This window comes from Drosophila suzukii, chromosome 4, assembly GCF_043229965.1.
Source record: "Drosophila suzukii chromosome 4, CBGP_Dsuzu_IsoJpt1.0, whole genome shotgun sequence".
Lineage (NCBI taxonomy): Eukaryota > Metazoa > Arthropoda > Insecta > Diptera > Drosophilidae > Drosophila > Drosophila suzukii.
The window spans coordinates 1,780,398-1,798,964 of record NC_092083.1 but is presented as its reverse complement, the minus strand read 5'-3'; the positions used below and the strand labels follow the sequence as shown (position 1 = coordinate 1,798,964).

At 36.2% G+C, this 18,567-nt stretch overlaps 1 protein-coding gene across 5 annotated transcripts in view; it reads left to right on the top strand.

Moving 5' to 3' along the window:
• Positions 1–17,998, top strand: part of RhoGAP102A (Rho GTPase activating protein at 102A) — a 47,643-nt gene extending 29,645 nt beyond the window's left edge. For 2 of the 5 annotated variants that reach the window (XM_017088469.4, XM_017088467.4), the window contains exons 6-12: positions 7,389–7,670; positions 7,737–7,887; positions 7,940–8,225; positions 13,940–14,074; positions 17,356–17,433; positions 17,488–17,690; positions 17,756–17,998. In XM_017088469.4, coding sequence (XP_016943958.2) covers positions 7,389–7,670; positions 7,737–7,887; positions 7,940–8,225; positions 13,940–14,074; positions 17,356–17,433; positions 17,488–17,690; positions 17,756–17,874 — 1,254 coding nt within the window. In that variant the 3' untranslated portion in view covers positions 17,875–17,998. The other 3 variants (XM_065867395.2, XM_065867396.2, XM_070997175.1) reach the window with 3 other exon arrangements.
• Positions 17,999–18,567: the final 569 nt, after the last annotated feature.

The following is an 18,567-nucleotide window of genomic DNA, read 5'->3' as shown; positions in this document are numbered from 1 at the left end:
CTATCGCTATCAATTGTTGCGGTAATACTTATAAAAAATAACGATGAAGGATTATTGGTGGACGCTTAGTGTTAACCAAATTTAAAAACTTTCTCGGATTCTGAGAGAATTGAACTTTACAACGATTTAAATAGTTTTTGTAACACAGAGAGTTAAGCACGGTAAAACTAGACCGAGCACTAAAGTATCTATAATAAATAGATTGAGAACCGGTATCTTTGAATTTCCTATAAAGCCTGGACTTCTTAATTCTTAGGTGTGTCAACTCTTTACAGAACCAAGGTGGTTTGTTGGAGACTGACGGATAGTATAACGGAACACAAGAATTGAAAAACGAATTTACTGTACTGTAGAAAATATTTATAGCCATTATCCATGTTTTGGGATGAGTAGAGATCGGACTAATCAAAGCTTGAAAGATTTAGCCCCTGAAAGTCAGCTTTGCGAAAACAATGTAACCGCTTAATTGACTTCTCTGATTTTTCTTCTATCACAGAATCAATCGACAGGTATTGACGAGACTAATAAATTTCAGTTAAACTTTTTTTTCTAACATGAAAATTGTGGTTGCCACAGGCTTGGGCGGTTTTTGGGCGTTAGAGTGGGCGTGGCATATTCGCGTAACAAACTTGCGCTGCGCACAAGGCTACGGAATCTAAGTCTGAGATCTTAATAATCTGTCTTTGATAGTAACACGATTTTCTTTTGTTTATCAATACCCGATTACCTATCTTAAATCGCACATTTCACTAAAAAGTTCTGAGAAATTAAAGGCCATTACGTGGAGCCCAGATTTTTAAAACTATTATTTATTTAATATGTAAGGATGCAAGGATTCGAAAATCGAGGAAGACAAAAAGAGTTCGTGGTTGGTCCAAAATCTTGGGTTTAGCATCTATTTGTCCACCGATATTTGTCTTCCACAAAATAAGACAGTACTCAGTATGTAGAGGACTTGAAAGACAACAACTGCCGTTTTTAACCAAAAATGAAATTCTGCTTTTGCAGTAACAGCTTAAGAGCAGAATTATGTTTTCCGTTATAAGCACCAGCTCTTGTTTATTTATTGTTTGTCCCATCAATTAGTTTTTGGTCATTCACGTCGACGTGGAGATGAAAGTGAGACAAGCAAGAAAGAACGCTATGTTGGATGGCCTCGTTACTCAGCTAAAGTAATTGTGAGGGAGATGGTGAGATGCATGCAGCAAATCGGTTGTTTTAGAGATGGCACACTTTATTTGCTTATAACTTATAACGATGCACGTTGTGTGCGTGTACATCAATAAAAAAACGAAAACTACTTAAATACGCGGGTCTTCAATTTAAACTTGGCCTGGAAAGTGGGTACTAAACCCAATAAAAAGAATCGTTTGGCTCGGCTTTCCGTAGCGCCACTACACCCAGAAAAAAAAGAACGAAAAAAATCAAGAACATTTTTCATGAAATGCGAACAATCCGTTCTCCATTTTTAGTTCTCACATTTCGAACGTTTGTTCACGAAAATCGAACGGTGTTCGTAACAATTTCTACCGACGAACAACTTGGTTCCAAATTGCGAAAAATGTTCTCAGATATCGAACGCCGCTCATGAAAAAGCTGCGATAGACGCGTTAAAGTCTATCGAAATCGATAAATTATCAACATCGTTCATAAAAACATGTATGTAGGACTAGTGTCCCGATTGTCCGCACACGAAAAATTCGCTCGGTGGTCCAGCTGCTAGAGCGTCCGCCTCCGACACATGGTAGCACAGGTTCGAGTCCGCGAGAAGACGGTCGTGAATTGTAAGTTTTATTAAAATATTATTTCTAATGTTTATATGTACTTCTATTAATAAATAAATTCTTTGTCTTCAGCAAAATATCCAAAATACATTGAATAACAAAACATAAGGTGGGAAATTAAATAAATCTCTACCAGGCGTCCAGAAAGTCTAGCGTGTACACAAACCTCGTTTTTTTTAGATTTTTAAGTTCTCAGGTTAAGCCCGAAATGTTCTTAAACTGACACCATTCGTTCGGAACCCGACCCTAAAGTTTCGGTCACATTTTACGAACGACCGTTCATGAACTGTCCAAAAAAAGTTTGCCACGCCCACTCTAACGCCCATAACGCCTAAATCTGTCTACCGCGCAAATAACCATATATTGAGATCGCGGGTAGGTGGCGTTTTCAATCTCGCTTTACTGCTTGCATATCTCCATTTCCCTTTGGTCCCTTTAGCTGAGTAACGGGTATCTGGTAGTCGAGGTACTCGACTATAGCGTTCTCCCATGTTTGGAAATAACATTTTTTAACTAGTTCTGAATTTCGTATTTAATTTTATCAAAATCGGACGACTATATCATATAGCTGCCATATGAACGATCGCAAAATTAATGGGAAAATAATATGAAACAGATTATAGCTTCGGTGTTTTTTGACATGATATCTTATACTAATGGGAGTATCATTTTTTGTACTTTTAAATAACTGAAGTTAACTTCCTTTCTTGTTTAACATATAAAAAATAATACGAAACAAATTAAAGCTTAAATTGGGAATATCATTTTTTGATTTTTTAGGATATTCTAATTAAATTTAATAAAAATCGCACGACTCTAACATATAGCTCTCGAAGTAACGGTCAGAGAAATTATATTTTGAAATGAAATGAAATAATTATTTTTTAAAAAATGTGGCTTTGTTCACTTTGATCGCATTTTCTTTTACTTTGATATATGGAATGTTTTAACTTTTCAGCATCAAGAATTTAATTTTTCACAAATATCACTGAAGCTAGCAACAATCCTTAAAAATTTAACATGGTGCTACTAACATTAATTATTTATTATAACTGCAAGGGTAAACAAACTTCGGCATGCCGCAGTTAACTTCCGTTCTTGTTGTACTTCATTATGGTGATTGATTATTTGTGGGCTTTGAAGAAGAGTTTTAAGACCGGCGAGTGATCGGATAATAAGTCCAATATAGATTTTGCGCGTTTTTGATTTTTTGTTTTTCTTTGTCACAGCGACGTCAATAAAGTCCGCAACTTTTCTGGGATCAGCTGGCCAGTATTTAGGGCTGCCAGGGGATATATAGTACATTAGTTCATTTAGTTGCCCTTGTCTGGAGGTCACGAGTCGTGAACCCCAGTGCGTGTGCTTCACATTGTAGTTTCATTTTGCACTAAAGCGATATCCAGGTGAATTGTAGAAGTCCAGGAGTTTCCCTTCTGTTATTGTAAAGCTCGGTGGGCAGAAGACAACGGCGATAGTAATACTGTAGTGGCCTAATTATAATATTATAGATATAACTGCAAATAATTTGTTGCAATCCTCTGGTAAAAGTGGTGTTTGTTGCGTTCCCTGACTAAGATTCCGGTTTCGCCGTGGGCTTTGCCATCTGGATGATCTATTCAATTTAAAATGTGTCCTCTTATTTAGAAGTTGTAATTACTTGTAAGGTGCGTTTCTGCCAGCAGCGATACGCCTATGTGGTTTTCAATGCGGAATTGAGTTATTTAAAGTTTGTGCCGTGAAACGCCGTTGGCGTTTAGATTGTTCGGGTGCGAGCATCTTTATTAGAATGTTTTGATTTTGCATAAGGATTTGCATTGTTGTTTTTATGATGAACATAAAGTTCATCATTCTTTGTTGTAAGGTTAACAACACGGCTTCGATATTATTTGGTATTTGTCCTATTGCTTGCTGAGAGGTTATTATATTCGGATCAGCGCATCGAGCTTGTGGGATCAACGTCGGGTTTTTTAGTCCTGTTATCAGGCCACTGCCATGTGTCATTCCTTCGTTTGATTTTAAAGGGCCAAATGACGAAATGGCCACTTTCCCAAAGAAAATGTCAGGTGAGGTTTAAGATTGCACGAACTAATTTTTTGTGTTCTGGGAGCGTGCAGATTTTACTCGTAGAACGCTGTTCATCAGATCCTTATAGACTGGACAGCCTCTGTAGTTTGCGGTATGATTTTCTCCACAGCTAGTGTGTTTTTTCGTTTTTGGGTCTTTGATTGCAGGGCATGGTTCAGAATTGTGGAAGCTCTCACAAGCTACGCAAACAGACCGAAGTCCGCAGCAGGGGTTTTTAGTCTCGTAAGGTCTCGGAAATGGTCTTCTGTTTTGTTTTGTAAGCTTTGTTTCATGAATATTCCCTTAACCAAGAGGAGTAAAATAAAAATTGTCATACCCGACCAGCGCAACAATATTCTTGACTAGGGCATTCGAATTATGTTCCCTAATTGGTAGCGGCTTTGACTTTTATTCGGACCGCTTGTCTAGGTTCGGATTGAATATTTGCAACATCCGACAATAGGGCGAATCTGTTGTTATTAGACGCCCCTGGTTGTTCACCGCTTTTATTGGGGCATTTTAATTCCGACCACTAATTTTTTAGATCGCTGCTCTTCGGGTTAAGTATTATTCGCGGCACATCTTATTCATAATATTTTTTCACTTTTTATTGTGTGAATGTGAACTATTTATGTTCTCAATAAACGCCCGTTCGCCATTCCTAGACTACTCCAGCATTAACGTTTATTTGCTATTAACTTTTTTGGATGGTTTCGGCAGAAGGTTTCGTTTCGCTACATACTACGAGTAAATTAAACTGATTTTAATAAGTTTAGATGTTATAAAAATGTCACGATCATGTTCATAAACAGTATACCTAAATGACCCCACACCGCCATGTGACAATACTGATCAATACTAACAATATAGCTGTTATTATCCCTCTCTCCAAGCGAGTCAATCAAGTCTTAATCTAGATCTTCACAAGTTGTTTACTAGTTCTTTACGAGCTGTATAAATTCATTCATGCTGACAGGTTTTATAATAACAGTAATTTCATCCACTAGAACAAGTGTATTGCAAAAAAAAACATTTTAATTTTTTCCAAAGCCATAGTTACTAACTACAATACAACGTCTAAAAAGAAACTGGGAGGAGTTGAATAACTCACCACAAATTGCAGCGGCAATTATACAGGGTGGCCCGCCGGCTACCAGATAGGCGGAGAATTAGCGCGTGGAAGCCGTGGGTCTAGAACAAAAAGGTCAAACTGGAACCATGGACTTTGTGCCGGGAGTGGAGAGTACCAGCAGGCCGGGCGCAAAAGGGAAATAACGGTTACCGGATGCCCTATATAAGGCCTCAGAGCTCTGGGAGCTGGGTCAGTCGATCACGAGGAGCCAATCCAACAAGATCAGTCATTTATTAAAGTCAAAGAACAAAGTCAACCACCAGAGCGTGAACAACAAGTCAAGTCGTCGGAAGCTACACCGTGGGAAGCCTACAAGAAGCAAGATCGCTAAGTCGAGACGTTTGGGATTGGGACATCAGGAATCTCCGAATTGATACACAGGTAGCTGAGGTCCAGAGGGCACGGCTAAGTCCAGGCGACTTGCTTCATACTTTGTCACGACCATAACCTGGCACATGGCCCGGCGGGTCCGTCAGAGTCTAGCAACAGACTCACCCTATTGCTTGTCGTCCGTGACTTTCCTGCGCCCCCAATGAGTTTTCCGCTCAGCTCCTTATCGTGCTTGCTGCGGGGCTGGATGTATCGTGGAAAAAATTTACCCTAACAGTACATTAGACATAAGCGCATGGGAAAAATGTAATCCAATGCTAGTGCTGGCCAAGTGGACAGCTTTTCGAAGATGCTCAGGAAACCGTAAGCTAATTTTATAAGAAATATAGATTGCTGAACAATTTAAGGGCAAATGAGAATATCAATATGTTACCTGCATCTTCTAGCCCTCTTATTTCTCCTCTGCGGCATGAAAAGTCAAGAAAAGAGATACTCTTGCAGCGTGCCGAATGTACAAAAATATAGAAAGTGTAAATTTAGTAGATCCTATAAAACAAATTCGTTACAAAAGTTGATATCAGAACTATTGTTTGTTGACAAAACTTGTGAAGAACAAAATATCACCTTTTATTACCTTTTACTCTAAGAGTTACAAGTATAATAATTATCAAACTCATTAGAGTGTGAGAGGGATAGAGATACATTCTTACAAAAAATCGGCTGTGTACGATATATCACTAGCGCCACCTAGGTTTCACGTCACGTGGCGTAAAAAAAAATATAACACAAATTCCAAGGACCCAACCCTGAATGTTCTTTTATCCAACCTCTTGCAAAAACAAGGTAGAACGCTATAGTCAAGTGTCTTGAATATAGAATACCTCTTACTCAACTAAAAAGAGCGCAAGAGACATGGAGATCTTGCAAGCCAAATCAATTTTTTCCGAGATTGCAATGCTTCACCTAGCGCCGACTACTATATTCGGTCATCACATCTTAAAACATGGTCCAATTTCAAATATTTTAAATAGGTATTGATAATCAAAGCAAAATTCTATTTACTTATATACAAGTCTTTAAAAATGTAGTCGCCACACTGATTCTAGCTGTTTTTGCGTTAGAGTAGGGGTGGCAAACTTATATTCGATCAATCGATAGATATTGACGAATCAAATACATTATATTTCAAAATTGTATTTGTTTGTGGGCGTATCACCTTTCTGAAATACACTTGCTTTGCGCAATAATCTCTGGAATTTGCATGCTTATCCAAATATTCCAGCTTTTATAGTTTTGGAGACCTCAGAGTTCAGATGAACGCTTTTGGGAGGACGGTTTTGTGGACGGTTTGTGAATGGCTTGTGGACGGTTTGTGGACAGTTTGTGGGCGTTAGAGTGGGCGTGGTAACAATTGATAGGTATTTACGAGAGCAATCCATTTCAGTTAGAAATTTTAATTTAGCATTAAAACTTTAGGAGTCACATTTTTCGGAGGCTTGTGGGCGTTAGAATAGCAATCTTGCGCTAAATACGAAGCTAAAGAATCTTAATCTGAAATCACAACTCTCTAGCTCTTATAGTTTCCGAGATCACAGCGTTCATACTACAGAGGAACATAGGAAGATCGACTCGGATAGAGATCCTAGTCAAGAATATATATACTCGTACTTTATTGGGTCGGAATAGAAAATCTAGTCTAGTCTACATTTAACGGGTATAAAAACCAAGTTCACCCCAAAGAGCTTTAACATTACAATAGTGTAGTCAGACTTTTAGAGGGTTATCTATGAAACTAAAAGTATTTTAAATAAATTTCCAGCAACAACGAAAAATTGGCGGATTATTCCTAGAGCGTTCTCTTCAAAATGACATATATGCCTAGAATGTCGGAGTGAAAAGTGGTACATTAACAGAGTATACTTTATCTGCATCCACTCGAACGTAAGAAGAGGACACAAACCTACCCAGAAAAGCTTAACTTAAGAAAAATAATTTTCTTAATTTATAATAGTTATTTTTTCATTTTTAAAGAAATACTTACATAAATTTGATTAAGTGTAACACCTTTTGCTTTTTAGGTGAGGTCATGTGAAAGTTTGCCATCTAAATCCCTGGAATACGGATACATGGACCCCTCCGAATGTTTTAGCGACTCTTTTACAAATGTTCCAAAGCCATCAGCATCCTTGTCTCAGTTTGAAATCGAAGACACTGATCTAGGTTTTTATAAGCCGTACCAAGATCAATTAGTACTCATGGTACCAATGTTCGTAAATAACTGTATTGAATATTTGGAAGAGAATGGTTTGCAAAAAGTTGGGCTCTTTCGAGTGAGCACATCTAAAAAAAGAGTAAAGCAAGTAAGTTTTGAAGAACCTGAAAAAATTGACTTCTTTTTAAGTAATTATTAAACCTCTAATTGTAAGTTGCGCGAAGAATTCGATAAGAATTGTAATTTTAGGATTTCTGTCAATACATGCCCGCATGACGTTGCAACCCTGCTTAAAGAATTTCTACGGGACCTTCCAGAACCACTTCTTTGCGACAGTCTCTATTCAACTTTTTTAAAAACGCAACGTATGTATTATTTAATTACATATTTAATCACCATTAAAAAAAATTATTTCAGGTATAAGGAACAGACGCCTGCAACTAGAGGCTATATCACATTTAATTAGATTACTTCCTATACCACACAGAGACACGTTGTATGTCTTACTAGTATTTCTAGCAAAGGTAGCAGCCCATAGCGATGATATATGCTCTACTGACGGCAACTGTTTAATGTTTGGAAATAAAATGGATAGCAATAATCTAGCAACAGTATTTGCTCCAAATATCTTGCGTAGCACACACTACACATTTTTAAGGGACAGAGAGCAAGAAAATGTGAACGATGCAATTAACGTCGTAAGGTTGGTCACGCTTATATTAATATATTGAGTTGAGCTTTATTGAATATTTTCTAAGACTATGTTTTACATTTCCAGTATGACCCTTAAATGTATTTATAATCTTTCTCGTAGAGACGTAAAAACTAAAAGGAATCATTTAAAAAAAAATACCATAAAATGTCACAATCAATCTACCGAAAAAAGATTGCTCGAGCTGAATTTATTTTATATCGGTATTTAACTGGTTTATTAAACAAAAAAACGATATAGTCAACAACCTGGACTATTAGATACCCGTTAGTCAGCAAAAGGGTTGCACACCGATTGAAATAATTCTTCTCATCCGAACAAACTGCCTCTGCACAGGAAGTCTATGCATTTGCATGCTTAATCCCAACAATCTAGCTGTTATAGTTTCCGTGATCTCAACGCTCATATAGACGGACGGACCGACAGACAGACAAACATGGCTAGATGGATTCAGGTAGTGATCTCGATCAAGGATATGTTCGGAAAGGAAGTGCGTAAAGGGAGTGCGAGAGGGATGGAGATAAGCATGCAGCAATTCTAATGTTTCCGAGAATTCACAATTTGCCGGAAACAACCGATTTGATGCATGCATATCTTCATCCCTCTCGCACTCGATTTAATTTGCTAACTATTGCTTATTATTTGGTTATAACTTTCTAATAACAATTTTAGGCATGTTGCTGGGTATTGATAATAATAACATTTACAATTTATCATTTTACTAAATCTTCAAAAATGTGGGCGCTACAGAGGTTTTAGCGTTATGGGCGTTTAAGTGGGCGTGGCCCTTCGATAAAACAAACTTGCACTGCGACGGAAGCCCAAAAATCTGCATGCTTAATCCCAATATTCTAGCTTTCATAGTTTCCGATCTCAGCGTTCATACTGATAGACGGACCTGGCCAAACCGACTCGGCTAGAGATCATGATCAAGAATATATATATATCGGACCACCTTCTAGCTGTTACATACTTTTAGACGAATCGAATGTAACATTTTTCTCTACAAGAAACCGGTACAACTACAGCATATAAAGTTCTAGCAGTATTATATGCTTATTTTCACAGAAACAACAAAAGCAATTGAAATTCTTGAAAAAAAGTTATTTACCATACCCTACATTCAACATTTATACGGCGCAAAAAAAAACAAAGTTCCAAGAACTGTTGCTAACGATATTATTTATATATATATTTATTTATTTAACTAACTTGGTGTTCCAAAAACCTATGCTCTGGCAATGCTGAAGCACTTATAAATTAAATGGGATTTTTAATTTTTGCTCCGCCTTATTAGTCAAAAGTCAAGTCAAATTTAGTTAAAATAGCATAAAAAGTATTTTGATGAGATTAATTTTAAAAATTCTCAATTATGTTCATTTTTACTTTGGCTAAAGAGATTGTTGATCCGAGCTAGCTTAAATTATATTTCGTAGAGTAAAAGGGTATACTAGATTCGTCGGAAAGTATGTAACAGGCAGAAGGAAGCGTTTCCGACCCCATAAAGTATATATATTCTTGATCAGGATCACTAGCCGAGTCGATCTAGCCATGTCCGTCTGTCCGGATGAACGCTGCGATCTCGGAAACTATAAGAGCTAGGCTATTGAGATTTGGAGTGCAGATTCCTGAGCTTCTTACGCAGCGCAAGTTTGTTTCAGCAATGTGCCACGCCCACTCTTACGCCCACAAACCGCCCAAACCTGTGGCTCCTACAGTTTTAATGCTAGAATAAAAATTTTAACTGAAGTGTATTGTTCTCATCAATACCTATCGATTGACCCAAAGAAAAGTTCGCCACGCCCACAAACCGCCCAAGCTTGTGACGCCCGCAGTTCTGAAATGTATTGGTCTTGTCAATACATATCGATTGATCCAAAAAAAAATTTGCCACGCCCACTCTAACGCCCATAACGCTTAAATCTGTCTACCGCCGGTAGGTGGCGTATTTTAATCTCGCTTTTCTGCTTGCATATCTCCATTTCCCTTTGGTCACTTTAGTTGAGTAATGGGTATCTGATAGTCGAGGTACTCGACTATAGCGTTCTTCCTTGTTTAATGTTTAAAATATGCAAAACGAATTTTCAGAACATTTTTTTCTGTACCTTGGCAACCGTTTTTCTCCACAACTTTCCAACACTTGCGTAAAAATTATTTAAAACTGCATTAAACAGCCCTCCAAATTTTTTTGGGTTTTTTCCAAACATTGGGTTTGCGTCTTGGATTTTATGCATCAAATATGTGCATCACTAAAGTGCTTGACTTTAAATACATCCTGAAATCTCAGCATTTGTAAAAATGTATTTGAATAAAAACAAATCACAGATTATTACGTTAGTGACTCCAAAGTTTGAACAATTAAGGTGACCATGGGCATGGTTAAGCCCAACAGTGTGAGCACAGAAGACCGTTAAATTGTAAAAGTACTCGGGCTCCGACCACAGCAGGCTTAACCTGACCTAAAACCATCGCAGATCCTGAAGCGTATGAAGGAATCTTCTGGCTTTACTACGGCTGAAGTCTTTTCGTGCTAACCTGCCCATTTTGGACGGCAACTCAGCCAAATTATACCTACAAGCGGGGAAAAAAGGGAAGAGCAGTCTACATCAATAGAGATTTCCCTACAGTCTGAACTCAGTGAACAACGCAATTAAATGAAGCAACTTAATGCGGCCAATTTATGTAATGGAGCTTTCCGGAATAAATCGAAGTCTCCATCTCGTCCACCACATTCTTATTACCATAGACAGGGACAGAAAATCCACTGAGCCTTAGAGCTTCAAGAAACTCAATTTGGCTTTCTGAATTTGGGCATACATTTTTCCATACGGTCCTACATCCAATCTGCTGCAGCAGCAGTCAATAGGCAAGGTCCTTATACATGGCAACCAAAAATTGGTGTCTAGCCACCGGGACAAATTATATTACAAGACCACATAGACATCCCTTGCACTTTCACGATTTTTCATACAATCTGAACGGCAAGTCTGTTGTCTCTATACTCGATCCTGAGCGGACTTATAATAAGATATAATTGCACACCTTTTGGTGTCGGTCTTTGTAGTGCTAGCCAGCGGTTTTTCGAGGTATGGTCTAATATATGACCTTTGATCAAAACTATCAGCACGTAAAAACCTGTTTTAAAATGCACCGAGAACACTTCGAACGTATAATCGCCGCAAAATACGTGTTTGGAGGAAAGCAAGTCGATTTTGTCGGATATTGTCAATTCAGCAAATGTGTTCTAAAGTCCTTTAAATTTTGAAATTCCGGATCCTGAACGACATTGCTTGCTCTCTCTGTTTTGACCTATACTTTTGCTTTACACTGTGCTGCTCAGTAGCTTGGATGATCGCACTTAAAACATTTCTCCTGTACAGGGTAGTTCTTCTCTATGTGCCGCACCGAAAACACTTCCAAACTGATGCAGCTAGCGCTTCTTTGTTCGTGTTTTCAGAGCCTTATTACCCTGCGAAATACATTTGTTAACTGGATTTGACGAACCACGTGATTGAATTGATACTTGTCTAGCATCTGGCATCCCCTTATCGAAAAACTTTACCAGACTCTCTTTGTCCAATCAAATGGGTTTTGAAATTTCAATAAGAGCATTAAGGAATTCCTGCAAGGATTCACTCGTATGCTGCTGTCGATTAACTTCTCCTGAGCATAAATGCTCAAACGAAGAAAAATAAACTCCTCCAACAAAGCCGATTTCAAACTTGACCAGTCTTTAATGTTCCACTAGCTACTTACAAACATCTTTGCTGCTCCACTAAGCAACTGTTTTGCCTACACAAACAATTATAAATTCTAACTTTCCAATCTATTGGCTTACATCATGGGAACTGGACACAGAAAACTACGAATCTGGCCGAAGCCGAGTAAATATCTTTAACAGTATAAAACACTATTGTATAAACACTATAGTATACTAAATCGTTATACCCTCTGCATTCTTGAATTAGCAACTTATTGAATATTATTTGGCTATAACTTTTTAATGAATGGTCCGTGTTCATGTAACATGTCCAGCACCCACCAAATCAAGCAGAAGCCAAGTTGGAACCTTCAATCTACAACGTATATCTCCGCAGTTCCTTCCCACCTCCGGTAATAGGGCTCGTAATACTACACTATCTCAACTACCAGCTATCCTTTGATAGCTCAACCGTATCGCCTGTGGTTCGGCATCACAGTAACCATCGTTAACATTGTCACAACGGGATCGTCCCGCCATCAAAAGTGTCTACTTCGGTTAGACACAAACAGTCTGATTTGAATCATTTCTGGCATGTAGGTGGGTATTGATAATAAAAACCAAATTTTTACAAAATAGTAAAAAATGTGAGTGCTGAACGGACGTGGCACCCTGCTAAAACAAACTTATACTGCGCAGGAAGCACAAGAATCTACATGCCTAGTCCCAACATTCTAGCTTTTATAGTTTCCGGTATCTCAGCGCTCATATGGACGGACGTGACTAGATCGACTCGGCTAGTGATTCTGATCAAGAATATATATTTACTTTATAAGGTCGGAAACGCTTCCTTCTACCTGTTACATACTTGCCGACGAATCTAGTATATACTCTACGAGAAACGGGTATAATAAATGGAATGTTTAACGGGTGTTTTTTTAATGTAAAATGAAAGCTTAAAGTTTAGACCTTGTCCCGCGGATGCTTCGCCATCGGCAGCCATCTGGGAACGGGGTAGTTCCGCTGTTGCTGCAGGAAGTCGCCCAGCATGTTGGCAATGGCTGGTAATGTCTCCTAAAGCTGTTCCTTAGCGGGTGGCCTTTTTTCCTCCTTCCTTTTTCCACGTCCTTTAGCTGAACTTTAGCTGGTGGTGGTGGAGTTCAGCGATTCCCCTATGGAGATTAACTAATGATTCTGCCAAAAATTTACCCCATAAAGTATATATATTCTTGATCAACATCACTAGACGAGTCGATCTAGCCATGTCCGTCTGTCCGTCCGTTTCTACGCAAACTAGTCTCTCACTTTTAACTACTCGGACAACTATATATCTTTTAGCTCCCATAGGAATAATAGGAAAAAAAATTTTTTTAGTTATTTCTTTGGTGTTTTTTAACATATAAACTCCTACGCTCGGAAATAACATTTTTTAATTAGTTCTGAATTTCGAATTTAATTTTATCAAAATCGTAGGACTATATCATATAGCTGCCATAGGAACGATCGGAAAACTAGTGGGAAAATAATATGAAAGAAATTATAGCTTCGGTGTTTTTTAACATATAACCTCCTACGCTTGGAAATAACATTTTTTAATTAGTTCTGAATTTCGAATTTAATTTTATCAAAATCGGAGGACTATATCATATAGCTGCCATAGGAACGATCTGAAAACTAGTGGGAAAATAACATGAAAGAAATTATAGCTTCGGTCTTTTCTGACATATTATTCTATTGGGACTATCATTTTTTGTATTTTTAAACTTAATAATAATAACTTCAAGGGTATACAAACATCGGCTTGCCGAAGTTAACTTCCTTCCTTGTTATGTTTTAAGGTTTCGGTCAAATTATATGACGAGCGTTTGTGAATTGTCAACAAACGGGCTAACGCACCTTTTGACCCCGTTTGGGCTTGGTTTTTCAACGTTTCGAACGTATTTTTTCAGTGTATATTACATTGGTATTACTGTACATTTGATTTTAATTATTATATTTTTGTCAGGACCATGATCAATCATTATGAAGAAATTTTTAAGATATCAGCAGAATTGCTTGATGGTATCTATACACGAGTGCTGGAAGCTTGCCCCGAAAAGTTATACGAGCTGATATCAACAAAAATAAATGGATACGAATGGTAAGACCTGAATAACTGAATATATTTGATTGGCCTTGTATAGGTACATAACGTTACCAGCAGTGTTCATATCAAGAATATTAAGTGTTAATATCCTGGTGCTTTCCTTTTAATTTATACTAGTAATGCAAAGTAAATTACCTATGACAAATATGGGAACAGTTCACGAATAGTCACTGGGAACAAATTGAGAAAAAAGATTTTAGACAATCCAAAACATTACACAGAAACCGGGAATGGTTTTAAGATTTGGCAATTGGGTTCTTCTTGAGTAAAAAAAAATTGTGTAAGAAAATATTTTTATTTAATTTTTAAACGCTGTCTACAAATAAAGAGTACTTAACTTTGGTGTGACTTTAAAAAGTTTAACGCGCATATCTTCTATTGTGCTTATGCTAAAATAATAAATCAAAAACGAACATTTCGATAACACTTGCAACGAAGCATTTGTGTAAAACATATTAAAGTTGTTTGACCAGTCATAAAGATATAAGCATATAGGCAAATAAAAAGTGTGATTCTATAATTAATTATACCCAAAATACTAGAGCTTATGGGTTACAGGTGTAGTGACAAAATACGCTTAGAAGCCTTATTTATCGAAATAAAATCTTGTCAGGATAACCAAATGAAGGAAATTATGTCGGGATTTAATCACGTTTACACTTAAGAAATTATTCCAAAATGTGGGCTCCAGACAGACGTTATGGGCGTTTGTTGATGCAAGAATGAAAATACGCATTCTTAATCATTTTGATTATATTTTTTATGATTTTTTGAAAATGCTTAGAAACATGAATTGAGCCATATTTTTCTTTTTTTCATACAAATTTCTTCCGACATTGTCACGTTTAAAAAATCATAAAAATATAAGCAAAATTCTTTTTGCAGTTAATATTATTTTTGATTGAAAAAACTTTGCATCAAAAAATTTAAGTTTTCAAGACGAGGAAAAAAGTTTAAGAAGTAGATTTTCACACAAATTCGTCCTTTTCAATAAGTACTGACTGGGTTAAGAAAAGTGTTGCATCAAACGGCATTAAATGACCTTTCCATTGACAAGTTAACAAGAAGTAAGTTCAAATTATGAGTATATTTAACTTTTGTTTTGTGAAAATACTTTTGACCACCCCTGTATATACATTACAGGGTCGGAAATGCTTCCATTCACACAATCAATACTTTCCGACGAATACACAGAATACCGTTTTTAGTTAACAAGTAACTCTTAAGATGGACGTTATTAAAAAATAAAGATTAATAGCCTTTACATGGTCAGTTACTACCAGTACACACATGTAATGTACCTTACCTTTCACATTTTTATACACCTTTAAAACTATTAAAAATTTACATATGTGAACCTATCTTTTACAAACCGAACAGATTTGGCCAAAAAAATTTTTGATATTGCCTTCACAAAAAAAATGTTTCATTTTAAAATATTCCCCGTTTGTCACCTACAATCGGTTTTTATAGGTTGGACCCATTTTTTGTTTTTAAGACATCAAATGTAATGTAATAAGGCCTCTGGTATTTTCAACGAATGCACTTTGCAGCAAGTTGTCCCTCTCGGTCGCTCTTATTAGAACCTTGTGGCGTTTGTATTTCTGAGTTGTTTAACAGTCTATTGATAATTTGTAAATAATAAAAAGGAAATATATTTATTTAAGAACAAACGAGTATTAATTTAACCAATACTATATTTATAAAAATTTAGTTTAAAAATTAATTTCATTTGTTTTTGTAAGTCTTTTCTTAATCTTTTTAATATATTAATTATGCAATTATTTTAACATAACATAACATAACTGCTTGGCTATTGCTTATTTTTGGGTTTTTGGTATAATGCAGTGAATGGATCAATATCCTTAAACAGACATCGTTTTCTGGAATCTTTTTTCAAACTTTTTTATAACAGTAAAATTATTAAAAATAATTAAAAAATTTTACAGAAATTAAAAAACTGTTTAAAAAGAAAAGGTTTCAGAGGATTTTATACAAAAGACATGAAGTCCATCGGATAACTACATCTGGAGATATAGATTTTTAAACAGAGGGTACTATTGCAAATTTTACGTTTTATTACAAACTTTAAAAAATTCGAACTAAAAAAATTATTTTTTTCGGCCAAATACTGATACACGTGCTTACTTATTTTCCGAATAGTATTCGTAAAAAAGTGTCAGGCAAATCAAAAATGTCAACCTAAAAAAGGTGTTTGGTTTGTAAAATAACGGCCCATGTAAGTAAGAGAAAATGATTATGATTTATACTCAAGAATTTTATTTTCTACTAATCTTGTCAATGCATTTATAAGAAATAGCTAAATTCTTCTGTGATTAGCTAGGTCGAATACATCTGCACCTGGACCTATTCATACCCTTGCAGAGGGTATATTGATTTCAGTCAAAAGTTTGCAACGCAGTGAAGGAGACGTTTCCGACCCCATAAAGTATATATATTCTTGATCAGCATCACTAGACGAGTGTAGCCATGTCCGCCTGTCCGACAGTCCGTCCGGTTCTACGCAAACTAGTCTCTCATTTTTAAAGTTATCGGGCTGAAACTCTCTCAAAAGTCTTATTTCTAATAGCTCCCATAGGAATAATCGGGAAAAAAATGAAAACAAATTATATCTTTAGTGTTTTTTAACATATAACCTCCTAAGCTTGGAAATAACATTCTTTTATTAGTTTTGAATTTCGAATTAAATTTTATTAAAATCGGACGTCTATATCATATAGCTGGCATAAGAACGATCGAAAAATTGGTGGAAAAATAATATGAAACAAATTATAGTTTCGGTGTTTCTTAACTTATAACCATATTAATTAGTTTTGAATTTCGAATTTAATTTTATCAAAGTCGGACGACAATATCATATAGCTGTCATAGGAACGATCGGAAATTTGGTGGGAAAATAATATAAAACAAATTATAGCTTCTGTGTTTTTTGACATATTATCTTATACTATTGGGAATATAATTTTTTGTATTTTTAAATTTAATAGTTATAACTGCAAGGGTATACAAACTTCGGCTTGCCGAAGTTAACTTCCTTTCTTGTTTTTATTCATATTTATTTTATTTAAAAAAGTTATTGGGCGTTTGTAGCTACCAGATAGACGTTATGGGCGTTAGTTGGTGTTAGAGTGGGCGTGGCACCCTGTTGCCTGTTACAAAACCACGCTTGCCCCACTAGTTACAATCATTTTGATTACTTTTATATAATTTCGACTTCTTACAAACCTACTAAGCTTTTATTCGTTTTTTCAAAGGAACCTAACTCAATTAGATGAACCGCAGCCGAGCAGTTTAGCAGATGTTGTTTTCCAGCCTCCAGTCCAAGGAAATCGGTTTGTATATTGTTTAAATTTTATGATTACATCTTCTAAACAACATGATCTTAGCCTAGAGCATATTAATCACTTCAATGGCATTGAACTAGAAAAACAGCAAGAAAAAACAAGAGGACTTAAAGAAACGTCTAAATGTAGTTCAATTGATTCCAAGAGATGTCAGGAAGGAAGGTTAGAAATTGTCACAGCAAGCCTGAAAATATCTGTGCCGGAAAAAACGCATATACACAATAAAGAGTCTATAGAAAATAGAGGTTAGTATTCTATAACTATTTTTCAGTACCTCATTAAAGACTGTCTATCTGGTTTTTAACCTTAGAAATTAAAACGACACGCCGAAAAATGTGTAAGCCCAGACTACCAGCCAACTCTTCAGACGTTACTACAATGAGTGCAGATGTCGTCGAATTTCAAAATAAATTGAAAGCAGCTACATGAAATAATCTTTTTGATATCCATCAAGCAGGAATGCGGAATAAAGCATCTTATAAGTAGCTGCACCTAATATCTAGCTCAAGACGAGTTTACCAAGGGTTCTAAATTATTAAATTATTATTATTTATATTGTTAACATTTTCAATCGGTAGAAATCGGTTTAATATATAAAATACTATAAAACTGTAAATCCGTTGTTGTTTAGGAACATATATCCCAATTGTTTACCAGTATTTTCAGTACTTCAGGGCGTAGAAATACAATCGTATTCGTATTACCTTAAAAATCACTCCACGTAAGCACACGGACCAAAACATTAGTTTTTTATGGTTGTCAGTTTTTCCTACTTTACTTAATTGATTAACAGGCATGAAAGAATTAGTTGAATCCCTAAGAAATATCTTTTTCTACAAAACATATTTGACCCGTTCATTACAAACCGAGCGGATTCAACAAAAAATACTTTTTAAATGTTTGATTTGCTTGAAACTTTTTATGCTTTTGCAGAGGGTTTAACCATTTAAGTCAGAAGTTGGCAACGCAGTAAAGGAGACGTTTCCGACCGCATACAGTATATATATTCTTGATCAACATCACGTCTCCGTTTCTATGCAAACTTGTCTCTCAGTTTTAAAGCTATAGTCGAGTACCTCGACTATCAGATACCCGTTACTCAGCTAATGGGAAATGGAGATA